Below are 22,691 nucleotides of genomic sequence, written 5' to 3' on the forward strand. Positions count from 1 at the left end.
ACATTTGGATCATTTTCATAGTCAAAATAGCTGTATTTCTTGTTCAAATAACAACGGGAGACGAGAATCATGGCGGCTGCGGCAGTGACCGGTTGTGCCGCTCAGGGCGTGAAGATGGGGCGACAGTGAGCCTCCGGCTAATAGTTCACGACACGAGTAAATGCGAGAGTAAATTAAGAAGAAGAAAAAGAAAAATAACCAACAACATTCGGTGCTAACGCGTTGCTATTTGGCTTTGTTTTCCCTGACAATGGAGGATATCATCTCGAAAATAAGAAAAATTTCAAAACTTGACTTTCAGTCAAAGCAAGAAACCATAAGTAAGGGAACGCCAGATTTGCGAGGATTGATTCAAACTACGGGCCTCCCGGGACGGACTACAACACGTTCGTTTCAAAAGGATTGGTACTCTAAAAAAGACTGGCTTTGTGGTTGTGCTGCCAAAAATCGACTTTACTGCTTTCCCTGTCATCGAGATCTTCGTCCAGAAGGACAGGTGAATGGACTTCATTTACAAGTAAAGGTAAGAATACTGCAGTGGTGTGTTTAAATGTACAGTGGTGTGTTTAAAATGTTATTACATTTAATCAAGAATGGGATAACAACCATGTATGCATGTATCGTTTTTTTCCCATGTATAATGCGCCCCCATGTATAATAGGCACCCTAAAAATGGCATGTCGATGCTGGAAAAAAGCCTGTACCCATGTATAATACGCACCCAAATTTTGACTCCTACTTAAATCCGTAAACGTAAAATTATTTCAGAAAAAAGATCATCTTTGGGAACAACCGGATGTTATTCTGCCGGTCAGTATCACTGCGCATGGGCTAGCAAACTCGATAGCGAAGGAATGTTTCGGATTTGTGTAGGGTACATTGTGACAGCAAACGAGCAGGTGATCCAGCAAGCGTCTGTGCATCTGTAATGGCGGCCTCCGTATGATATCCGGATTAAAAAAGAAAAAAATTGTACCCATGTATAATGCGCACCCCAGATTTTAGGACAATAAATGAGTTAAAATTTGCGCATTATACATGGAAAAAAACGGTAAATCTGACTTGTGAGTCAGTGCCTTAGCGTCATACAGTACGTTTGTAAATCTGACTCTGTCAGTGCCTCACCAACCCCAAGCCTCACCGCACGTCACTGATCTAACCATGAAGATGAGATGTGTGACTTCAGACTTTTAACAAGTTGTGTGGCAAATCAAATGCAATACAATTTCCATCCTCTTAAGTTGTCAACAACAGATGACTAATGCCTGTGCTGTTGATCTCTTTACTCTAAAACCATATTGGTTCTCTGCAAATAATTGATGTTTTTCCAAAAATCCATCCATTCTACTGTTAAAAAGCTTTTCCAATATTTTTGAGAGTTGTGGCAATATTGAGATAGATCTGTAGTTTGTAAAGTTGTGTTTTATTAAGAGGAATGACCTTAGCAATTTTCATCTTCTTTAGGAATGTACCAGTTAAAAATGACAAGTTACAGATGTACACAAGTGGCTTTGAAATCCCCTCAATGATTTGCTTAACTAACATCATATCAATCCCATTGCAGTCGGTAGATGTTTTATTTTTGCATTGTTTTACAATGTTAATGATTTCATTTTCATCAACTGCCTTCAAAAACATTGAGTGAGGATTCCTTTCTATTAATTTATCTCTGTTGCCTCCATCTGGCGCTGGAATCGGTATGTTTTTTGCTGTTTTGACAAGTTTGTGCAAAAGAACGCACTTGGAGAAACATGAAATCCAATTTCAAGTGCGGCAACGGCCCAACTGCAAGCAGAATCATTGACAATATGAAGATTGCCCAAACACAGCAAGATCACGTGTGTCATTTTCACCCTAACTCTGCAAATTTAATGTCAATCAATACTGTTTGTGTTTTTGTCAGTGCCAGAAGGGATCAATTTTATGATTTTTCTTTTTCCAAGAGGCCACAGGAATGAGTGTTTCCAAGTAGGTGCCTGTTGAGTATCCGTTTTGTCAACTAGCCTCTGATGTCAAGGGTCTCAAATACGAGTTTGTTCAGATCTATCAAACAGTCCCAGACAGGGAAGTCTCAAATACGAGCTGGTTCAGATTTATCAAACAGTCCCAGACAGGCGTGCATGAGTGTTCCAAAAAAATTCATTCAACCAAATCCACTGAGAGTTCATTTAAAAATGTGCCTTTTGTTTTGAAATTTACAGTTGAGTTAAATGAACAGTTGAGTTGCCACGGTTTGAATCGATCGAAAAATGTAGAAAAGAAAAAAAAAGACCAAACCCTGAATCGTAATCAATAGCTTTTATTTTGAAATTTCTACAACAACGGTGAAAACTAATTCTTTTCTGACAGCAGTGATTGATTAAAACACCGCAATCAGTAATCAAAAATGGTATCAACATGATACACAGTGAATTGTAGATGCGGTAACGTAGCGTAGCGAGAACGACAGTGAAAACCAACATTTTTCTGACAGCAGCGATCGAGTCGAAAACTGCAATCGATAATGAAAAATGCGATGACTGGATATAAATTGACAGTGAATTGTAGATGCTGTAAGAGACCATAGAAAATGATGGAAAATACTGGAAAATACTTCCAGAGACATTTTTACAGTCGCAGACATCATTGGCAGTAACATAGCTCTCTAGTGATTCAAAATTCATTATTTGTAATTATACATTCTATAGAAGCTTTTTTTTTTTTAAACAAAAGTCCGGGCTCGCTTTTTAAAGGCGATGAGGACTAGACAACACGACACGAAGAAAAACAAAACCACGAATGATAACAATAACCGACTTTGGACTTTCATTCCAGCCTCGAGACTATTCTCGTCTCTCCCGTTCTTACGATTGGGCTCTTTGAAAGCGCTGGAATTTCTGTACAATGTGTTTTGCTCTTTGAGTCAGTAAATTTACAAAAAGGCAGTCAAAGTTGTCAAGCGGCCAAAAAAAGACAAACCAAGTAGAGTCGAGTGTTAGTGAACATAGCACGGTCGTTCACATTGCATCTGGACATGACATCTAGTTGGCTGATAACAGCTAAGCTAAATGCTAAAAACACTTATGATGAAATAAGTTCTCTCTTCAGGCCTTCGGATATGTTGTCGGCCTGAGCTAGTGATATTTTTTGTCTTTTCATGTTTTTTTTGGTTTTGTTACAATGGTGATACTATTTCTTTGGAGCACAGTAGGGAGGGCATTCAATCTTTGTCTTCGATGATGACTTGCTTGCATTGTCAATTTTCTCCATGGGCTCTTGGGCCGTTGGGAACTGGCACAGCCAGGCGGACTCTACGGCGCCACCTGTGGCTCCGGTGAGGCAATTGGAAAATGCGCTGTGGGCATTTTGCACATGAAGCTGTTGACTTGGGCGCAGGACATTCGCTTCCATCTTCCAGTCTGAAAGAAAACAATCCATTTCAGTGGAGCGCAAATCTCTTCTTCTTCCCAATGCTCATTTGAGGACGCACCTGCCGTAACACAGCCACGCAGTGTTGGTCGAGGCCGACGCGCTGGATGGGTTCTCCCGCGGCCCAGTGGGTGAAGGTCACCTTGTGGCGGTCCGACCACACCAACGTGCCGGGAAGCGCCAGGTCGTTCAGTCCGGTCCACATGTCGCTGGTTTCTGATGGGAGGGAACAGAGCTCTCATCCGGTTCTCCGATGTTGACGGGGACTGTTAATTAACGGTCGGGATGCGCACCAAGGTGGGAGACAGTTTTCACTGACGCCTGCTCCATCTCGCTGCGGATGGACACCAGTTCGGCACCAAGACTACGGCAGACGAGTTGCGCATCATCCCAGTTCTTTTCCTCGTCAAACGTTTTGTAGCAGAACCTGGCAAACTCCTCCCAGTCAGGCGCCGCGCATCTGGGCTCTGCAGGCGAGACCCCGTGTGAGTTGTAGTCGTCATGACAGTTAGCGTGAGATAAACAACTGGTTTTGGAACTCACCCCCGTCCGCAAACGTGTGAGACACACCCAGCGGGTCGTTCAAACTGCAAATGGTAAAGCGCTAATTAGCCGGTGGCTCTTCATGGGACTTTTCCGTGAAGGTCGGCCACTCACTGTCCGGAGGTGATCCCGTTCCCAGTGGAGCTCGTGTAGACTTGCTGTTTGGGAGCTCTCATCACAATACAATCTCCTCCGATGTCGTTCCGGATGACGCCGGCGTGAATGGCGGCCGCGCAGATGTGCGAGTCCTGCATTTACACAAAGTTGCCGCCACATACAAGACCTCGACCAGTAGGTCAGGGAATCACGTACCGCAGAGTAGACCAATGTTCCAGCGACAAAGTATTTGGCACAGCCCGGTGGACAGTAGAAGCTGCAGAAGGTAGGTGCAAGTTGTGAAATTGACGACTGGCCGTCATGAAACATCGTGTCAGGTGTGACTCACGTCATCCAATCGGTGATGCGGAGGCTGTTGAACTTTCTGGCACAGGTGGTCTTATCTGTGGGACAAAAAGCAAGAGTTTGTGGCATGTTTGGGGTTGTTATTTTGGGCAACCAAAGCGGCCGCGGATTGCGTTGCTCACCCTCATGTGGGCATCCCAAGATGTCAAAGCGGAGGCCAAATTCTGGACGATTCTCCAGCGGCAGGATGCGGACGTACTGAGCGAACGCGGGCTTCTCAAGCAGATGAGTCCCACCGCCGATGAACTAGAAATCGAATGTTTCCTAATTTGTTGTGACAAGATTGGAGGATGAGGTCGCAGTCGACTCCATTGGCTCACCTTCCCGTCCGGGTGTTTGGTCCACTTCTTCCTATCAACGCTCAGTCTCATCTCAAGTGGGATGTCCCAGGAGCGAGTATCGGTGCTATCACAGCCCTGGGTCACGATCGCAGTCACCTTTCTCATGTAGCCGAGGTTCACCAGGATCCAGCTGCCGAGGGCTGGAGGGGGGCAGACAAAAGAACACTCAGGAGGAGACCAAAGTGCCAAGCGGTCAATTTTCTACACACCATTTTTTGACGGCTTCCAGCAGGACTCCCCGTTGAGGCGGGCTTTTTCTGGGGTGGCGTCTTCCATTGAGGAGGAGGCTTTGAAGGAAGAGTCCGCGACGCTGCCGTCGGCGATGCCCAGACTGTCGAGACACACTGAGGACAGCCAAAAGTCATTTGAATTCGGAACGGATGCGTAAAACAAAAATCTGGCCATGGAGCCCCTTGTGGGACTCCTTGCATTGTTTTTCTGGGAATGTGAAGAGTCCTAGATTCAGTGCAGAGCGGAAGATCGCGAGGCGTGAATCCCACCTTTCTGTTCACAGCTATAGACCATCTGCAGATAGTTGGAGGGGGCAGGGCAGGACTCGTCCTCCAAAAGCTCAATGTGGCATTTTTGCTGGCTGTTGCACAGTTTCCTGTAGCGAGGGACGATGCCTTCCACTGAGCAGGTGTCCTCTGCAAGTTACAACACATTGGTGAGTATGAGCATTGATGCACTGGAATGAGGAACCAAACGAGCATCTGAACGGTTTGTAAGCATTGCTTCATTTTCATGACGTTTCGTAGCAGGCCAAAGTTGTTTGGAGACTTTCAGGAGAAAACCAAGCGAAACGCTTCAGAGGTAGGCGGACAAATGCCTTCGTTGGCAAATGGTGGATTCTCAGCTCTTACCGTTTCCCAATGAGTCGTCGTAGTCCAATGAGTAGTCGTCGTTTGAGTCGGCGTCCTCCTGGCAAACGTCGTCACTCCGCCGACCGTAAAAGGCGGACTGGATGCTGATGCGGCTTTGCTTCTGACCCTCAGCCTCACACACGAGGTCAGCAGAATGCTTGTTGCAGACAAGGATCTCCTTAAAGCCTGCCAAAGCATCGTCGTGTCATTTTTCTCTTGCATCCACCGAAGCCACTGCGCAAAGAGACTTACCGTCATGAGGCTGCGGCGGTTTTGGACTGTTTCCTGCAAGCAAAAGACACGAGTCGGCACGTTGTGAGGATCGGCCGAGTGTCGCCGCGTCTTACCTCGTTTCTTGCACATGTAGCCTCTCTTCTTCTGGCAATCGTCAAACCTCCAGCGGCCGTTGCTTGTGAGCAGGGAAAGACAGGATGCACCAGAGAGGTCACCGGAGTCATCTGGAAGGAGACGACAGATGCTCAGCTCCATTCCTCGCAGACAAACATCGATTGGGTTTTTGAGCCACCTTCGTCCATGACGACGTAACCCAACGGGGATCCGTCAGTCCACTCGCTGCCGTCTTTCGCGATGTTGTTGTTGACGCCCAACCACAGAGAGGGAGCGCTCGGCAGAGCAGTGTACATAACTTTGGAGGTAACTGGTCAAATGTGCAACAAGAGTTTGAAACATTCCACGTTGGGGGAATTCAACAGCCCTGATGGCGACCGGACAGACAGACAGACAGCTTACTTTGTATGAAGGCCTGTTCATGTGAGTCGGCGATACTGAGCAGGTCGCCTCCGTGGCGAAGGCAGTCGTCTCGCGCCTCCTCCCAAGTCTTGGTGCGCTTGCGTTGAATCAGGTAGCAGAAGTCGGAGGAGGGTCGCTCCAGCCACCAGCCGCACTTTGCACTCCGGCCTGCAAGCGAGAGTCGAGTCACTTGAGGGCAAACGGGCGACGAGAGACCACCGCACGTCGACTGCCGAGTGGGATGCCCACCTGCCGGCGGAGGAAGAACAAAGTCTTGGACCTTGGCTGCAAGGAAGGAAAAGAGAGGACACGTTAGCATTCTTAGCTTTGCCTTAAAATGTAAAGTGCTTTTCATATTTATTTATTTATTTATTTATTTATTTATTTATTTATTTATTTATTTATTTATTTATTTATTTATTTATTTATTTATTTATTTATTTATTTATTATCATTGAGAAGTGCAAAGTGAGTGGTCGTCATTTGCTGACCTTCTTTACAGATGAATGGCTGAATATTGGTGCAGGGCCAGTCCTCAAGTTTTCCAGTCTGCGACAAGGCAACGCAGTCACCCCGTCCGGCCGGCCTGTTTGGGACCCACTCGATCTTGCCCTGCGGACGACACGCCAGACGTGACTTTGGCACGTTTGGTTTCGCTTGCCACCACCGCATTTGCTCCAAAATGATGAGTCCTCTCTCCTCCCACTAATCAAAACTTTCCCACAGTATGACTTGAATTCATTGGACAATTTCCATCCACTTAAATCACAACTTGAGTTTCAGACTCAATTTTATATTCTCAGAAATGAGCGACTTTGCACTTCAACCATATATATATGTGATTTATTTTTTCACTTCATTCCAATTTATTCTCATAATTTCACAACTTTGTCCTTGTTAATGCCCCATCTGATTAACACCTTCAATGTTTATCTCTTCTTGGCACATGACGAGCATTCTTGTCAAAGTCGAACTTTTGACTACTTTTGTAGGCCGCTCGAAACGTTTGGCTTACTGCAGGTGTTGCATCGCTCCACTCAAAGTTGTCCTTGTTCTTCTTGAGTCCCACCCAAGATTGCAATCCTCCTACATACGGCGCGTGAGCTGGACGAAATCACAAAAAGCGAGAAGAGCATTCAAACGTGTCAGACATTGGGAAACGCTGGGGGGGGGGGGGGGGGATAGCTGGCATCGGCAGTTTGACCCTGGCGCTCACCAGCCAAGAATTTGCCCTCGTCCCATGAGAGGACGCTGGCCAGGTGACCTTTCGATTCTTGGCAGAACTTCTCGGCATCCTCCCAAGTGCGCTCCATCCTCCCAAAGTGATAGCAAGAGCCCTTGTACAGGAAGTCGCCAGGGTCGCAGTAGGAAGCTGAAGCCGGCAAGAAACATGGATTACAAAACCACAAGGGGGCGCTGCGGGTGTGAAAAGAAAGAAGCGTCGCTGCCACTCACTCTCCACGCGATGGTAGTCCAATACGTAGTCTTTGTAGGAACACAGCTGTCCCTCCGGGCAGTCTGCAGGAGGACGACGTGATTGCATTTTTTTCCTCCTTTCAGCGTCAACGTCGACACGGATGTGCACACTTACTGTCGGGCGACCGCTTGCACATGTACGCCAGTGAGGATCCGCACGAGCCATGTCTCCACTTGCCAGGCTGACTGGAGGAGTGCACACCTTGGTTGACGTACGCGCAGGCCTCAATGTTGGAGCTGTGGAGAAAAGTCATAAGAAAAAAAAACATACACACCCGAGAAACGGTTTTCCCTTCTTTCTCTGTGCCCCCCCTGACAATGAAAGAACGCAAAGAGGTGACCTTCTTACCTTCCGTCTTGACGCGAGTCCCTGTTGGCGTAGACCGGGGTCACACCGGTGTCGGACCAAGTCAGCTTCTTTTCCCCCTCTTCAAAAAACTGACACCAGTCCTTGTTGCAGTCCTGCGGAAACCAATCCCGGTTGTCAGTCAACTACCGGTAGCGAGCCAACAGCAGCCTGCGCTTGCGTCTCACCAGATTGGAGAGTCCGATCCAAAAGGGCTTGTCGCCCATTTGCTTCTTCACAAAGCTTTCCTCGTAGAACGAGGAGATGGAGACCAGGTCGCCGCCCTCCCAGAGGCAGTCCTGACGAGCCCCCAGCCAACCGTTGGGGGTCTCCACCTTCTTGTAGCAGTTGGAGCCGTGAGGATTCCATCCGTTTTTGGCGTCACATGATGCCTCGGGATCCATCAATGCTGATAAAACAGCAAAGTTAGTTGCCTTGGTCATTTTTCAACGTTTGGTGAAAAGCAGAAATTCAGCAAACAGGTAACAATGCAATAGGTCGACCCAATTCAGTTTTTGCCAAAATGCGACGCCTGCTTGACTGGCAACCCACACCTGACAAGTCTTTAGAAGGCTACTAGCCTGAAAGAATACAGTCACAAGAGATAAACACGGCCAGTTTCAAGATGCTGAATGATCTCAAAGAACCAACTCGGGCTGCCACAAATGATTATTTAGCTCATGGGCTAGTCACCCATGGCATAGTCACTATTGAACGGCGAGCAGCTGATCTTGCATAACCTTCATTCGCTTACAACCTGAATTCTTTACGCTAGGAAAATAAGACAAGCGTCGTCATGTCGTTTTTGTCTCCCGTCGTTGGAAGTCACCATTCAAGGAGACGTACCGTCATGAGGTTGCTGCGGCGGTTTTGGAATAATTCCTGCAAGACAAAAGCAAAAGACACGAGTCGGCACGTTGTGAGGATCGACCGAGCGTCGCCGCGTCTTACCTCGTTTCTTGCAGATGTAGCCTCTCTTCTTCGGGCAATCGTCAAACTTCCAGCGGCCGGTCCTTGTGAGCAGGGAAAGACAGGACGCACCGGAGGGGTCACCGGGGTCATCTGGAAGGAGATGACAGATGCTCAGCTCCATTCCTCGCAGACAAACATCGATTGGGTTTTTGAGCCACCTTCGTCCATGACGACGTAACCCAACGGGGATCCGTCAGTCCACCCGCTGACGTCTTTCGTGATGTTGTTGTTGACGCCCAACCACAGAGAGGGAGCGCTCGGCAGAAAAATGTACAGACCTTTGGAGGTAGATGTTCAAATGTGCAACAAGAGTTTGAAACAGTCCACGTTGGCGGAATGAGACAGTTCTGATCGCGACCGGACAGACAGGCAGGCAGACAGACAGACAGACAGACTGGCCAGCCAGCCAGCCAGCCAGCCAACCAACCAACCAACCAACCAACCAGCGAGCCAGCCAGCCAACCAGCCTACTTTGTATGAAGGCCTGTTCATGTGAGTCGGTGATACTGAGCAGGTCGCCTCCGTGGCGAAGGCAGTCGTCCCGCGCCGCCTTCCAGGCCTTGGTTGGCCTGTGTTGGATCAGGTAGCAGAAGTCGGAGGAGGGTCGATCCTCCCACCTGCCGCACTTTGCACTCTGGCCTGCAAGCCAGAGAGGAGTCACTTGAGGGCAAACGGGCAACAAAAGAACACACGTCGACTGGCGGATGGGACGCCCACCTGGCGGCGGAGGAAGAAGAGAGTCTTGGACCTTGGCTGCAAGGAAGGAAAAGAGAGGACACATTAGCACTCTTCGATTTGCCTTAAAATGTAAAGTGCATTATATATCAAAGGTATGATGATGAGAGAGCACGTGTTCATCATCACTTGCTGACCTTTTTTACAGATGAATGGCTGAATATCGGTGCAGGGCTGGTCCTCATGTTTTCCAGTCAGCGACAAGGCAGCGCAGTCACCCCGTCCGGCCGGCCTCTCTGGGACCCACTCGATCTTGCCCTGCGGACGACACGCCAGATCAATATTTTCTCACACTAGATGTATCCATTTGTCTCATTTCTGAGCCGCATTGTTGCCCGTTTACAACTGTCTGCCAGCTAAAGCACAATTGGAGTTTCACACTCAACCTTTCCCAACTTTTTTTTTCTCCTAATTCAGTCAAACTTTGTCTTTTGGCCTGACTTGGAACTTTTGCCATCCGATGGGACACCTTCATTCTGGACCATTGACAACTTTTGCAGACGGCTCCAAACGTTTGGCTTACTGCAGGTGTTGCGTCGCTCCACTTAAATAATCCGTCGTGTTTCTTGAGTCCCACCCAGGATTGCAATCCTCCTTTGTAGGGCATGTGACCTTGAGGAAATCAGAAAACGCAACTGAGCACAAGACGAGCATTCAAACTTGACAGATGTTGTGAGGTGCTGTGAGACGATTGCCGGCATCGGCGGTTTGTTTTGAAGCTCACCAGCCAAGAATTGGCCCTCGTCCCGTGAGAGGACGCTGGCCAGGTGACCTTTCGATTCTTGGCAGAACTTCTCGGCCTCCTTCCAAGTTTGTTCCATCCCCCAAAAGTGATAGCAAGAGTCCTTGTACAGGAAGTCGCCAGAGTCACAGAAGGAAGCTGAAGCTGCCGAGAAACACGGATTACAAAACCACAAGGGGGCGCTGCAGGTGTGAAAGGAAAGAAGAAGCGTCGCTGCCACTCACTCTCCATGCGATGGTAGCCCAATCCGTAGTCTTTGTAGGAACACAGCTGTCCCTCCGGGCAGTCTGCAGGAGGACGATGCGATTGCATTCTTTCCTCCTTTCAGCGTCAACATGGCAAGGGACGTGCACACTTACCGTCGGGCGTCCTCTTGCACATGTACGCCAAGGAGGATCCGCACGAGCCATATCTCCACCTTCCAGGCTGATTATGGTCGTCCACACCTTGGTTGACGTAGGCGCAGGACTGAAGCTTGGCTCTGTCGGGAGACGACACACTGGTGAAAAACGTGCCAATTGGGAGGCTTTCCCTTGCTTTTTCCCTTGACACGTGTGCTCTCTCAAATTTTGCAAACGGGTTCCATAATCTCGCTGCATGGAGGCAAAAAGGTGACATGAGCTCCTTACCTTCCTTCTTGACCCGAGTGCCAGTTGAAGTAGTTCAGCGTCACAGCGGTGTTGGACCAAGTCAGCCTCTTTTGTCCCGCTTCAAAAAACTGACACCAGGTCTTGTCGCAGTTCTGGAGAGTTCAAACCCGCCCGTCGTCAGTGGCGTAACAACAGCGAGCCAACAGACGCTTGCTTGCGCTTGCGTCTCACCAGATTGGAGAGTCCGATCCAGAAGGGCTCGTCGCCCATTTGCTTCTTCACAAAGCTTTCCTCGTAGGGCGAGGTGATGGAGACCAGGTCGCCGCCCTCCCAGACGCAGTCGTAACGAGCCCCCAGCCAACCGTTGGTGGTCTCCATCTTCTTGTAGCAGTTGGAGCCGAAGCGACGCCACCCTTGGTTTGTTTCACATGTCTGAACGACTAAGGACAGACGGACACATTTTGGACACGTTTTTTGCATTCTTCAGCAAAATTAAGATATGCGACAAACAAGGGGACCACACCTGCATCAACACTGACATCAGACAAAAATCACGCGTTGGGGAGAATGGACCGAGCACCTTGTCTTACCTCTTCTCTTGCAGACGTAGCCGCGCTTCTTCTTGCAATCGCCGACTTCTCCGCCGCCCTCGCCACTGAGAAAGTTGCAGCGTCGGCCGGAGGGGTCACTGGAGTCACCTGGAAGGAGACGGCAGATGCTCAGCGCTCCTTGACGGAAATGGACATTTTCCGGCCAAGTTTTAGACCCACCCACCTGCGGCGGCTAACTGGACGGAATCGGGTGAGGATTGGGCCGACTGCTCGCTGCCGTCTTCGACCGTGGTGTCGTCGGTGTCCAACCACAAAGAGGAAGCCTTTGGCACGAGACCTTTGGGTCAAAGGTAAACACGGTTGAAACATCTCACAGGTGCATGTGCGAAACGCTTAACCGTAAGGAAGTGCGGATGACGTCTGGCTTGTGTCCTGTCCTTGTCGCTGGGGGCCACAAGCTTTTGTTCGGAATGAAAAAAACTCGGCAAAAAGTGATTCCTTCGGTGCTCCCTCGATTCCACTTTCTCCCGCATGGATTCTTTCATCAAGCACATTGGACAGCCTACCTTGGATGAAGGCGTGTTCCTGCGAGTCGGTGATGCCGAGCAGGTTGCCGCTGAGGCGGGCGCACTTGTCTCGCGCCTCCTTCCAGGTCTTGGTGGGCTTGGAGTTGATCAGGTAGCAGAAGCCGTCGTTGTCGGGGTTTTCCTCCCACCAGCCGCACTTTGTGCTCTTGCCTGCAAGCGAGACTCGGGTCACTTGAGGGCAGATGGTATTTTGCATGTGGGCTGCAGGGTAGGACGCCCGCTCACCTGATGCTGATGTCGGCGTCAGAAGAAGCGGAAGAAATTCTCTGGCCTTGCCTGCAAGGATGTGAGAGGGATCAAACATGAGAGAGCGCCAAGAAGACAAAGGGCAAATGAGAGGTCGTGATTTTCGGACCTTTTCGACAGATGGATGGACGAAGGTCATCGCATTGGGTCGGGTGAGCGTTACCATCAAATGCCAATTTGGAGCACTCAGATAATCTGTATGAATTATACCACGGGACATCATCCTGCGGGGGGAGGACAAAGTGGGCGTGACTTGAGCGTGTTAGTTGTTGCAGTTGTTCCGATGGCCTCCCAGCAAATTCCTTCAAAGTCACTTTATTGATTCAAATCTCTCCAATTCATTTTCATACCCTCTTTCTCACAATCAGAATTGTTGCCATATTCAGATTGAAACGTTTCAATGAACAAATGTTTCCCTGCAATACGAGCGGTGCACTTTGATTCAATTGACCACCATTTGAATCCTCATCAAATGAAAAAACACGTTTGTCTTGCAACACCACTCAATTCAAATCAAACCATTTGACAGGCAGAGCGAGCGAGCGAGCATGCTTGTCCGATTTGTCCTCCTAATTCAAAACAATTATGCTCTGCAAAAATCACACTTTTTAACTCGACGGCTTCATTCTGGCCAATTGACAACTTTTTGGACCTCGATCTGTTGCGCACAGGTAGGTAGGTCACTTACTGGATATGATCTGTCGCTCCACTCAAAGTTGCCATTGTTCTTCCTGAGTCCCAACCAAGCCAACCATCCTTGTCCATCTCGCCGCACGTGAGCTTGAGGAGAGCGGAACAAACACTTGTTGTGAAACATTGCGGGTCCATTGCTGGCCTGCTCATTTTGCCTTGGCGCTCGCTCACCAAACAAAAATTTTCCGACAACCAGTGAGTGGAGGCTGGCCAGGTGACCTCCCTTGTCCTTGCAGAAATCCTCAGCCGCTTGCCAGGTTTTACGTGCCCCCTCAAAATGGTAACAAGAGTCCTGGTACAGGAACTCGCCAGAGTCGCAGAAGGAAGCTGAAACCCAAAAGAACCTCGTTAGAAAAGCACAAGGAGACGCTGCGGGTGGAGAAAGAAGAAGCGTCGCTGCCACTCACTCTCAACTCGATTGTAACGGTAACCCAAGCCTTTGTAGGAACACGGCCATCCGTCCGGGCAGTCTGCAGGAGGACCACGTGATTGCAATTCCTCCTACTTTCAGGAGAACGTCCCGAGAACGGTTCAGACTCACCATCCGGGGACCACTTGCACATGTACGCCAAGGAGGATTGGCACGAGCCATGTCTCCACTTTCCAGCCTGATTGTAGACCTCCACACCTTGGTTGACGTAGGCGCAGGACTCAACGTTGGAGCTGTCGCGGAACAGTGGGGGAAAATGAGACACACGACAAGCCAAATTGGAGTTGATTTTCCTCTTTTTTGATCAAAAGAAAACAAAAGCTGTTTTTGAACCTGCTCATACATTTTTGGAAAGTTCCCAAAATGTTCCTGTGCATCTTGCCGGACACAGAACGCAAAGAGGTGACCTTCTTACCTTCCCTTTTGACGCGGGTCCCAGTTGGTGTAGGTCGGCGTCATACTGGTGTCGGACCAAGTCAGCTTCTTTTCTCCCACATCCAAAAACTGACACCAGTCCTCTTTGCAGTTCTGCCGAAACCAATTCCGCTTGTCAGTCAACTACCGGTAGCTAGCCAACAGCCGCTAGCTAGCACTTTGGTCTTACTAGATTGGAGAGTCCGATCCAGAACGGCTTGTCGTCCATTTGTCCCTTCACAAAGTCTTCCTCGTCCTTGGAGGTGATGGAAACAAGGTCGCCGCCCTCCCAGAGGCAGTCGTGACGAGCCCCCAGCCAACCGTTGGTTGTCTCCATCTTCTTGTAACAGTGGGAGCCGTGAAGAGTCCATCCCATTTTTCCGTCACATTTCTTGATTGATACTGATGAAACAGCAATGTCACCTTGGTCATTTGTAGGCGTTTGGTGGAAAAACACAAATTGAGCAGACAGACAAGAAGGAAGTCGGCCAAATTCACATAACCCAATTGATTACATGTGGATAAGTAGTTTTATTTTTTGGATGAGTGAAAGGCAGTTCATTTGGAAGCAGTTGTGTGGCCTTGGAATCCCCCCCCGCCACCCTCCCTTTGCTTTTCTTCCCCGGCCTCTGCTGTCCCCCCTCTTGCCTGCTCGGAGCAGGTGAGGGAGGGGCGGGAGGAGAGAGAGGGCTGCTCTTCTTACACGCACGCACAAATCACGAACAAACGAAAGAACCCCGACCTGACCCGACACGCCTCTCCGCAGCAAATCGACATCACGTGACAATAAGGGCACCTCAGTGCCCATTGAACCAATTTGAGATGAAAGTGACTGAGCTAGGAAACGGGCCATTTTTTTTTTTTTTCTTAAGAGTGCTTGTGCGCCTCCACGTGTATTGCGCCCTGAGCGGTCGCCCATATTGCCCATAGCAAAAAGCTCCCACCTGATGGCGATGTCGTCACCGGAAGATACCGGAAGAAATCTCTGGCCTTGCCTGTCGGGACGTGAGAGGATCAAAAATGAGAGAGCAACCAGAAGACAAAGGGCAAATGAGAGGTCGCGACTTTCTGACCTTTTTGACAGATGGGTGGGTAAACCTGGTCGCAAGGATACATGTGAACTCCACCTTTTATATTCAATTGGCCGCAGGCACCACCGTCACGTTGCAACTGGACGTCATTCTGCGGAGGAAGGACACAGCGGGTGGGCGTGACTTGAGCGTGTTAGGTGTTGCAGTTGTTCAGATGGCCTCCCAGCAAATTCCTTCAAAGTCACTTCATTGATTTAAGTCTCTCCAATTCATTCTCATAACTAGGGTTGCAAAATTCCGGGAATTTTCAAACTTGGAAACTTTCCATGGGAATTAACGGGAATTAACGGGAATAAACGGGAATAAACGGGAATAAACGGGAATAAACCGGGAATTTACTAAACTGAAGGTATGTTCTTATTAGGGAACTTAAATATAGTTGTGTAAAATAATATTTTAGCATAATCCTGACTAAAACAACCAGATATCATGCAGCACAGTTGAATATCTTTGCTATCACATGCTCACATAGCTGCAGGGCCACTGAGACCACGCCCCCTACATGTGCTGTTCATTCCTCCATCACATGCACAGATGATTTATACAATTCTGGACCACACTTTTGAGTCCAGAGCACACAAATTGAAGCCAGACTTTTGAGCCTGTGGACTGCATGAAGTGAAGTAAGTTTTGATGACATTATATGGTAATATATTTAGAGATATTTTTATATGTAAGTGCTATATTTAGCCTTATGGTGGAAAAAATAAAACTGGTCAAAACCAAATAAACCACAATTTATACAGTAAATATCACTTTAACAGACAGGAGTGGAACTTTGATGTTGCTAGATATCATTTGCACCTAAGTAAATAACAATAACTAATAGTTTTAAAAACATCTTGTATATTTTGGATTTTATGAGTTGTATCTCCACCAGGATACATTGGACACATCCCCAGGGATGTGTAGCTTCACAGACACATTGTTGTATTTTTTCAGAGTTGTGGGTTAAGAATTAAGAACAATAACATTTAGTTGTTTTTTTATATTAAATTATAAACAATTTAATAATTTTAATATAACTTCAACAGCTCAGGGACATCAAAGAGAGAAAAATGCCACGTGCGCCATCCGATGTGTGGAGACATTTCACACAAGCTAATTTGCAAGGAAAGTCTTTGTATATCTGCAAATATTGTGAAAAGGCATACACAAAAAATGCCACAAAAATGCAGCAGCATATTGCAAAGTGCAACAAATTTCCTCAAGGCTCAACACGTGCAACAGATGGGAGTTCCACTACAGATGAAAATAAATCTGCATCAGCCGCATCAGAGTCAGATACCCTCTCATCAGCTCCTGGTCCCTCTGGCATCAGAGGATTCTTTGATCATATGGATGAACAAAGCAAGAGACGTGCAGATGAGTGTATCGCTCGTGCAGTCTATGCAACTGGCTCACCCCTGATGCTAACGGCCAATGTGTACTGGAAGAGATTTTTGAATGTTCTCCGGCCAGCATACACCCCCCCCAACCAGACATGCGCTATCCACTCATTTGCTGGATGAAGAGTTTGGCAGGGTGCAGACAAAAGTCAAGGAAACTATTGACAAAGCAGACTGTATTTCAGTCATCTCAGATGGATGGTCAAATATCCGTGGACAGGGTATCATCAACTACATTGTCACCACTCCTAAACCTGTATTCTTCAAGAGTGTAGACACAAAGGACAACAGACACACAGGCATCTACATTGCTGATCAGCTGAAAGTGGTCATCAATGATCTTGGACAAGAGAAGGTTTTTGCACTTGTGACTGATAATGCGGCAAATATGAAGGTTGCCTGGGAACACGTGGAGGAGACCTTCCCTCATATAACAACCATTGGCTGTGCTGCCCATGCTCTCAATCTTCTCCTTAAAGACATAATGGCACTAAAGACAATGGACACTCTATACAAGCGAGTGAAGCAAGTTGTCAAGTATGTGAAGGGCAAACAAGTAGCTTCAGCAACTTATCTGTCAAAGCAAAAGGAAAAAAACAAAAATACCACGCTGAAGCTCCCCAGCATCACACGATGGGGTGGCGTTGTCATCATGTATGACAGTCTTTTGGATGGAAAGGAGTCCCTGCAAGAGATGGCCATATCCCAGACTGCAGGCATCGAAAGTGACATAAAGAAAGTCATGTTAGATGATGTGTTTTGGGAAAGATTGTCCAGCAGTCTGGGAATCCTCAAACCAATTGCAGCAGCAATAGCCAAGATAGAGGGTGATGGTGCCATCTTATCAGATGTCCAGTGTCTTTTTGCAGACCTCAAAGAAGACATCCAGACAGTCCTGCCCACTTCCCTACTGCTTAAAGCAGAGGAAACTGCTGTTGTGAAGTTGCTAGAAAAGCGCAGGGAGTTCTGCATGAAGCCGTTGCATGCAGCAGCATACATGCTGGACCCAAAATATGACAGGGATTTACTCTCTGGGGAAGAGATGAGCAGTGCTTACACCGTTATTACAGCCTTGTCAGACCACCTGGGCCTTGATAAAGGCAAAGTACTTGGCAGTTTGGCAAAGTACAGAACAAAGCAAGGCCTTTGGGAAGGGGATGCAATCTGGCAGTCATGCCAGCATATATCTGCAGCCACCTGGTGGAAGGGACTTTGTGGATCGGAGGCTCTTGCACCTATAGCCTCCATCATACTCCAGATCCCACCATCATCAGCTGCCTCAGAGCGAAACTGGTCCATGTTTGGGAACACACACACAAAGGTGCGCAACAGGCTCACAAATCTGAGAGTGGAAAAATTGGTTGCTATTCGGGCTAACCTGAGGCTCTTTGAGCCTGACAAAGAGCCATCCTCCACAAGGCTGGACAGTGACTCTGAAGAGGAAGAGTTAGAGTCCGATGTTGAGGAAGTGGACATGCAGGATGTTGAGACCCACGAATGCCTACTGCCTGAAAGGGTTTAGCAAGAAAATGAGAAGCTTGAGAAGCTCTAGGGAAGCTGACTTTTTTTTATGTGCATGTGGATTGGGACTTTTTTGGAGAGATTTATTTAACATTTTGAATGGGACTTTGTTTGGATTTTTGGATTAGGGGGATGCATTTGTGTTCATTTTTGAGTAAAATTTAACTCCACGTTCATGTGTTTGTTCTGTTTGATTGTTCAACTTATAAATAAATCTGTTTTAATTGTATCTGCTTTAATTGTATTATTTTGCTTATAACTAAACAATTATTTTTGCTTAGATATGATACCTTTCCACTAAATTACCCTCAATTCCCATAAATTCCCATTAAATTCCCATGAATTCCCATAAATTCCCATAAATTCCCATAAATTCCCAAGGAAAGTTTCCAATTTGGAATATTTCCAAAATTCCCGAGCTTAACTTCCCATGGAAATTTACCGGAAACTTTCCGGAAATTTACCGGAAATTTTCCACCCCTTTGCAACCCTACTCATAACCGCTTTCTCACAATCAGAATTGTTGCCATATTCAGACTGGAACTTTTCAATGAACAAATGAAAGGTGCACTTTGATTCTCCTGATCACTTGATTGTTTTTTCCCTTCTAAATGATCATTTGAATCCTCATAAAATGAAAAAGCCCGTTTGTCTTGTAACACGACTCAAGGCAAGTCAAATTCAAATCAAACCATTTGACCGGCAGAGCATTCTTGTCAGATTTGTCCTCCTGATTCAGCACAACTTTGTTCTGCCCAAATGACACTTTTTAACCTTTGCCCTTTTTTTTTTAACCTCGATCTGTTGCACACGTGTCACTTACTGTGGGTGATCCGTCGCTCCACTCCAACTTGCCATTGGTCTTCTTGAGTCCCACCCAATACCATCCATCACCTCGCGCGTGACCTTGAGGAGAGCAGAACAAAGACTTGTTGTGAAACATTGCGGGTGGATTGCTGGCCTGCTCATTTTGCCTTGGCGCTCGCTCACCATACAAAAATTCTCCGTCAACCTGTGAGTGGACGCTGGCCAGGTGACCTCCCTTGTTCTTGCAGAAATCCTCACCCGCTTGCCAGGTTGTTTTTGTCTCCTCAAAATGGTAACACGAGTCCTTGTACAGGAACTCGCCAGAGTCACAGAAGGAAGCTGAAACCCGAAAGAACCTCGTTAGAAAACCACAAAAAGATGGCGCGGTGTGAAAAGAAGCGCCGCTGCCACTTACTCTCCAGTTGATTGTAAATGGAACCAGATTCTTTGTGGGAACAGGTACGTCCATTCGAGCAGGCTGCGGAAAGATGACGTAGTTGCGCTTTTCTTCTTTCAGCGTCAACATTACAACGGGGGTACAGACTTACCGTCGAGCGGCCGCTCGCACATGTACGCCAAGGAGGATGCGCACGAGCCATGTCTCCACTTGCCAGGCTGATTGTTACCATAGGGGTGCACACCTTGGTTGACGTAGGCGCAGGAAGCAACATTGGAGCTGTCGGGGAAAAGTGGGGAGAACGAGACACACAATAAGCCAATTTGGAGTTGACTCTCCTCTTTTCGGATCAAAAGAAAACAAAAGCTGTTTTTGAACCTGCTCGCACATTTTTGGAAAGCGTTCCAAAATGTTCCTGTGCATCTTGCCGGACACAGAACGCAAAAAGGTGACCTTCTTACCTTCCCGTTTGACGCGTGTCCCAATTGGTGTAGTCCGGCGTCATACTGGTGTTGGACCAAGTCAGCTCCTTTTCTCCCGCTTCATAAAACCAACACCACTCCTCTGTGCAGTCCTGCCGAAACCAATCCCGGTTGTCAGTCAACTACCTGTAGCTAGCCAACAGCCGCTAGCTAGCACTTTGGTCTTACCAGATTGGAGAGTCCGATCCAGAACGGCTTGTCGCCCATCTGCCCCTTCACAAAGTCTTGCTTGTTCTCGTCGGTGAAGGAGACAAGGTCGCCGCCCTCTAAGACGCAGTCGTAACGAGCCCCCAGCCAACCGTTGGGGGTCTCCATCTTCTTGTAGCAGTGGGAGCCGTGAAGAGTCCATCCGTTGCCTGTGTCACATGCCTCGGTTGATCCTGATGAAACAGCAATGTCGCCTTGGTCATTTTTCAGCGTTTGGTGAAAAACACAAATTGAGCAGACAGACATAGAAGGAAGTCGGCCGAATTCACTTTTTGCCAAATTGCGTCACCTGCATGACTGACTTGGGCATTAAAAGCCTGAGAGCATAAACATGGCATTTTTTTTCCATGAGATAATCATCAAACGGTTTCAAGATGCTGATTAATTTCAGGGACTGTTACACATGTCTAAAAACGGAGGAAATTCAGTCCACGTGCTACCACTTGGCCAGGCAAGCTTTTTTTTTTTTTTTACTCAAGTGCGGCCCACGTCAAAAGAGTCCACTTGACTTTTTAAGATTAATTTTCATCTATCGCCAAAAGATACAAACTAAAGTAATATATTCACTAAAAAAATCAACAAGACACATTTTTGTCACGAGATAACAGTTTCAAGAAGGTGAATGAGTTCAAGGACTGTTGCACATGTCTAAAAAGGCAAGAAATACAGTCCACTTCTGTCATTCTCGGGGAGAGAAAAGGTTGTTTTTTTTAACTCAACTCCTGCCCACAGGATGGCGCTAGAGGTCAACAAATTCCACTTCCAACTTTTTCATTTTTCTTTCCATTACCAAAAGATACTTTGACAATCTATGCACAGGAAGACGTGTTGGAATTTCACGCCTCTTGTAACAAATCTTCGTGACTATCACTTCCTTTGCCCCACCGCCCACACACGCTCCAGTGCAACATATTTGCCCCTTTTTTTTTTTTTTTTTTTTTTTTTTTTTAAAGAAAAAACGCAATGTGTGGTTGCAAATATTAAAGCCAATAGTGTTGCTAACTTCGCGTGTGCACGTCGCTATATACGCAGACAGACTGTAGCCCGAATGACGTTTTCGTAGCTTTTGTTTGGAGGGACGGACAAACAAGTGCCATCAAAGTGGATCAAATGATATATTCGCTCCTCTAATTGTGTCGGTTGCATGTCCTATTCGCTACGAAACATTGTTTGGTGGTAAAAAGAGAGCAGGGAGGACACTCCATCACTTTCCAAATGATTATTTGATCACTTATGCTTAGCGCCACATTGAATAAACGACTTTTGTTGCAGACCGGACGGACATCGTCAATACTCTTAAGTACAACCTGTGCTTATTTCCGAGACAGTAAGTGAGGAGAAAAACGGAGTTTGCCTTTCCAACAAAGTGATACACAATTTTGTCCTCACTGGGGCTCTTTTACTCCCCAAACATACATGTCTATGTTGAGGATTTGCTGTATATCATCCTCCCTGTGATATTGGGGTTCTCGCATGTTCATATTTATCAATTACAATCATTGTCTTCTGCTCTGTCACTTCATCTTTTTAAGATTTGTTTCCTCGCAAACTTCTTTCTCTCGAGTCGCCGTGCGCATTTGGGCGAGGGAGGGGGGAGTGGGGTTGTGCCCTTGTGTCTCGCAATCGATGTCGGCTTGTTAAAGAGGCATAAAAACAGATAAAAAAGACTCTTTGCACTCAGAACACAAAGTTTACGTGCACAAGAGCAAGCGCTGTTACATCTATTTGAAAAGAACTCCATTTGGGTCAGAAACGTGGACCGAATTTGGGTTGAAAATCAAACTAAACTTTTTTGCGCAGAACAGTCTATTTCGTCCCAAAACTTCTCAAATGCCAAAACGCCCCGTAGTTGTGACCAATTCACCCAGCTTCCTAAGTCGGTCCAATTTTGAACCCGGCGGCGGATCCGCACTGCCATCCGAACCACACACTTCCAACGTTGTCATTAAGTTGTACATTTTGGTCGATGTACTCACCGTCTACGCAGCTGTACAACTTCCATACAATGCAAGACAGAAGAACCAGCGCCAGGCGCGCAGCCGGCGGGGTCATCATGGCTTCGAAGGTATAGAACGCAGAAATCTCGGTGTGGTGCACGCACTCGTTCCGCTCGACAGGCGCTCGCTCACTCGCTCGGGTACTGCGGCTGCGGCTGGTGCGGCTGCTGCTCGGCCCCCACCTTCGCGAGTAACGCACCGTTGGAAGAGCGCGTTCCCGCGGAGACGCTCTGTACGTGTGCGCGTCTTTGAGCGATGGAATGCGATATCATTTTGGCCACCTTTGTCCAGACTTTGGACACCATTTATTTGCTATGGGAAAGAGGGGACGCAAGAAAGGGGGACAACCTTTGGGGTCACTTCAACCTACGTTTTAAAGTGAAGCCGAGTCATGTGTAAAATTATTATTACTTTTTTTACTCGACATCAGGCAAAGTGGAATCAGCTCATGACAACGTCGACTGACTGAAAGATCAGAAACATTGGCTCACTCAATCAGCCGACATTTTCTCATCACATCAGGGGCGGTTGCTTGCGAAAAAAGGCAAATGAGCAGGTTGTCACGTAGCAGGAAGGATGGCTTCCTAAAAGGCACCGGCTGTTTTTAGCCAAGGTGGCCTGCTGGGACCATTTTCCAGCCCGGGAGTTTCAA

At 47.5% G+C, this 22,691-nt stretch overlaps 3 protein-coding genes across 4 annotated transcripts in view; 1 reads left to right on the forward strand and 2 right to left on the reverse strand.

Moving 5' to 3' along the window:
• Positions 1-48: 48 nt before the first annotated feature.
• The window catches only part of ttc29 (tetratricopeptide repeat domain 29), a 29,691-nt gene continuing 7,048 nt past the window's right edge, over positions 49-22,691 (forward strand). For both annotated transcript variants that reach the window (XM_061303098.1, XM_061303350.1), the window contains exon 1: positions 49-523. The gene's annotated coding sequence lies outside the window, so the exon portion shown is untranslated. The remainder of the gene's footprint in view (positions 524-22,691) is intronic.
• On the reverse strand, positions 2,362-14,550 carry LOC133165331 (C-type mannose receptor 2-like). Its single transcript, XM_061294936.1, has 47 exons — positions 14,340-14,550; positions 14,151-14,263; positions 13,847-13,968; positions 13,713-13,775; positions 13,477-13,632; positions 13,301-13,392; positions 12,722-12,836; positions 12,592-12,642; positions 12,346-12,516; positions 12,003-12,116; positions 11,819-11,926; positions 11,460-11,668; positions 11,268-11,380; positions 10,998-11,119; positions 10,863-10,925; positions 10,621-10,782; positions 10,420-10,508; positions 10,034-10,154; positions 9,879-9,914; positions 9,633-9,800; positions 9,320-9,439; positions 9,141-9,251; positions 9,036-9,071; positions 8,378-8,598; positions 8,193-8,305; positions 7,959-8,080; positions 7,823-7,885; positions 7,584-7,739; positions 7,383-7,471; positions 6,859-6,979; positions 6,617-6,652; positions 6,368-6,535; positions 6,144-6,275; positions 5,965-6,075; positions 5,870-5,902; positions 5,618-5,803; positions 5,255-5,401; positions 4,964-5,098; positions 4,734-4,894; positions 4,536-4,659; positions 4,397-4,451; positions 4,264-4,324; positions 4,066-4,199; positions 3,952-3,995; positions 3,702-3,875; positions 3,470-3,624; positions 2,362-3,398 (listed from the first exon to the last, which is right to left on the reverse strand). Exons 1-47 carry the CDS (start codon positions 14,523-14,525, stop codon positions 3,291-3,293), a joined length of 5,490 nt encoding a protein of 1,829 aa, XP_061150920.1. The 5' UTR covers positions 14,526-14,550; the 3' UTR covers positions 2,362-3,290.
• Positions 15,109-22,147, reverse strand: LOC133156279 (C-type mannose receptor 2-like). The gene is made up of 8 exons (XM_061282065.1): positions 22,019-22,147; positions 20,004-20,215; positions 19,815-19,927; positions 19,505-19,632; positions 19,372-19,434; positions 19,140-19,295; positions 18,973-19,055; positions 15,109-15,144 (listed from the first exon to the last, which is right to left on the reverse strand). The coding sequence occupies exons 1-8, from the start codon at positions 22,095-22,097 to the stop codon at positions 15,109-15,111; spliced, it is 870 nt and encodes a 289-aa protein (XP_061138049.1). The 5' UTR covers positions 22,098-22,147.

The sequence above is a fragment of the Syngnathus typhle genome, linkage group LG1 (assembly GCF_033458585.1).
Source record: "Syngnathus typhle isolate RoL2023-S1 ecotype Sweden linkage group LG1, RoL_Styp_1.0, whole genome shotgun sequence".
In the NCBI taxonomy this organism is placed as follows: Eukaryota; Metazoa; Chordata; class Actinopteri; order Syngnathiformes; family Syngnathidae; genus Syngnathus; species Syngnathus typhle.

What these genes read in the sequence shown, in the direction of transcription:
- LOC133165331 (XM_061294936.1), bottom strand. Translation starts at nt 14,525, where the DNA reads ATGGGATGGACTCTTCACGGCTCCCACTGTTACAAGAAGATGGAGACA. An exon ending in GGACTACCATCGCGTGGAGA is followed by an intron (nt 7,740 to 7,822) that starts GTGAGTGGCAGC and finishes TGCCGGCTTCAG; the next exon opens with CTTCCTACTGCGACCCTGGC. An exon ending in AACGGGATCACCTCCGGACA is followed by an intron (nt 3,996 to 4,065) that starts GTGAGTGGCCGA and finishes TACCATTTGCAG; the next exon opens with TTTGAACGACCCGCTGGGTG.
- LOC133156279 (XM_061282065.1), bottom strand. Translation starts at nt 22,097, where the DNA reads ATGATGACCCCGCCGGCTGCGCGCCTGGCGCTGGTTCTTCTGTCTTGC. An exon ending in GACACGCGTCAAACGGGAAG is followed by an intron (nt 19,633 to 19,814) that starts GTAAGAAGGTCA and finishes TTTCCCCGACAG; the next exon opens with CTCCAATGTTGCTTCCTGCG. An exon ending in GTGCGAGCGGCCGCTCGACG is followed by an intron (nt 19,435 to 19,504) that starts GTAAGTCTGTAC and finishes ATCTTTCCGCAG; the next exon opens with CCTGCTCGAATGGACGTACC.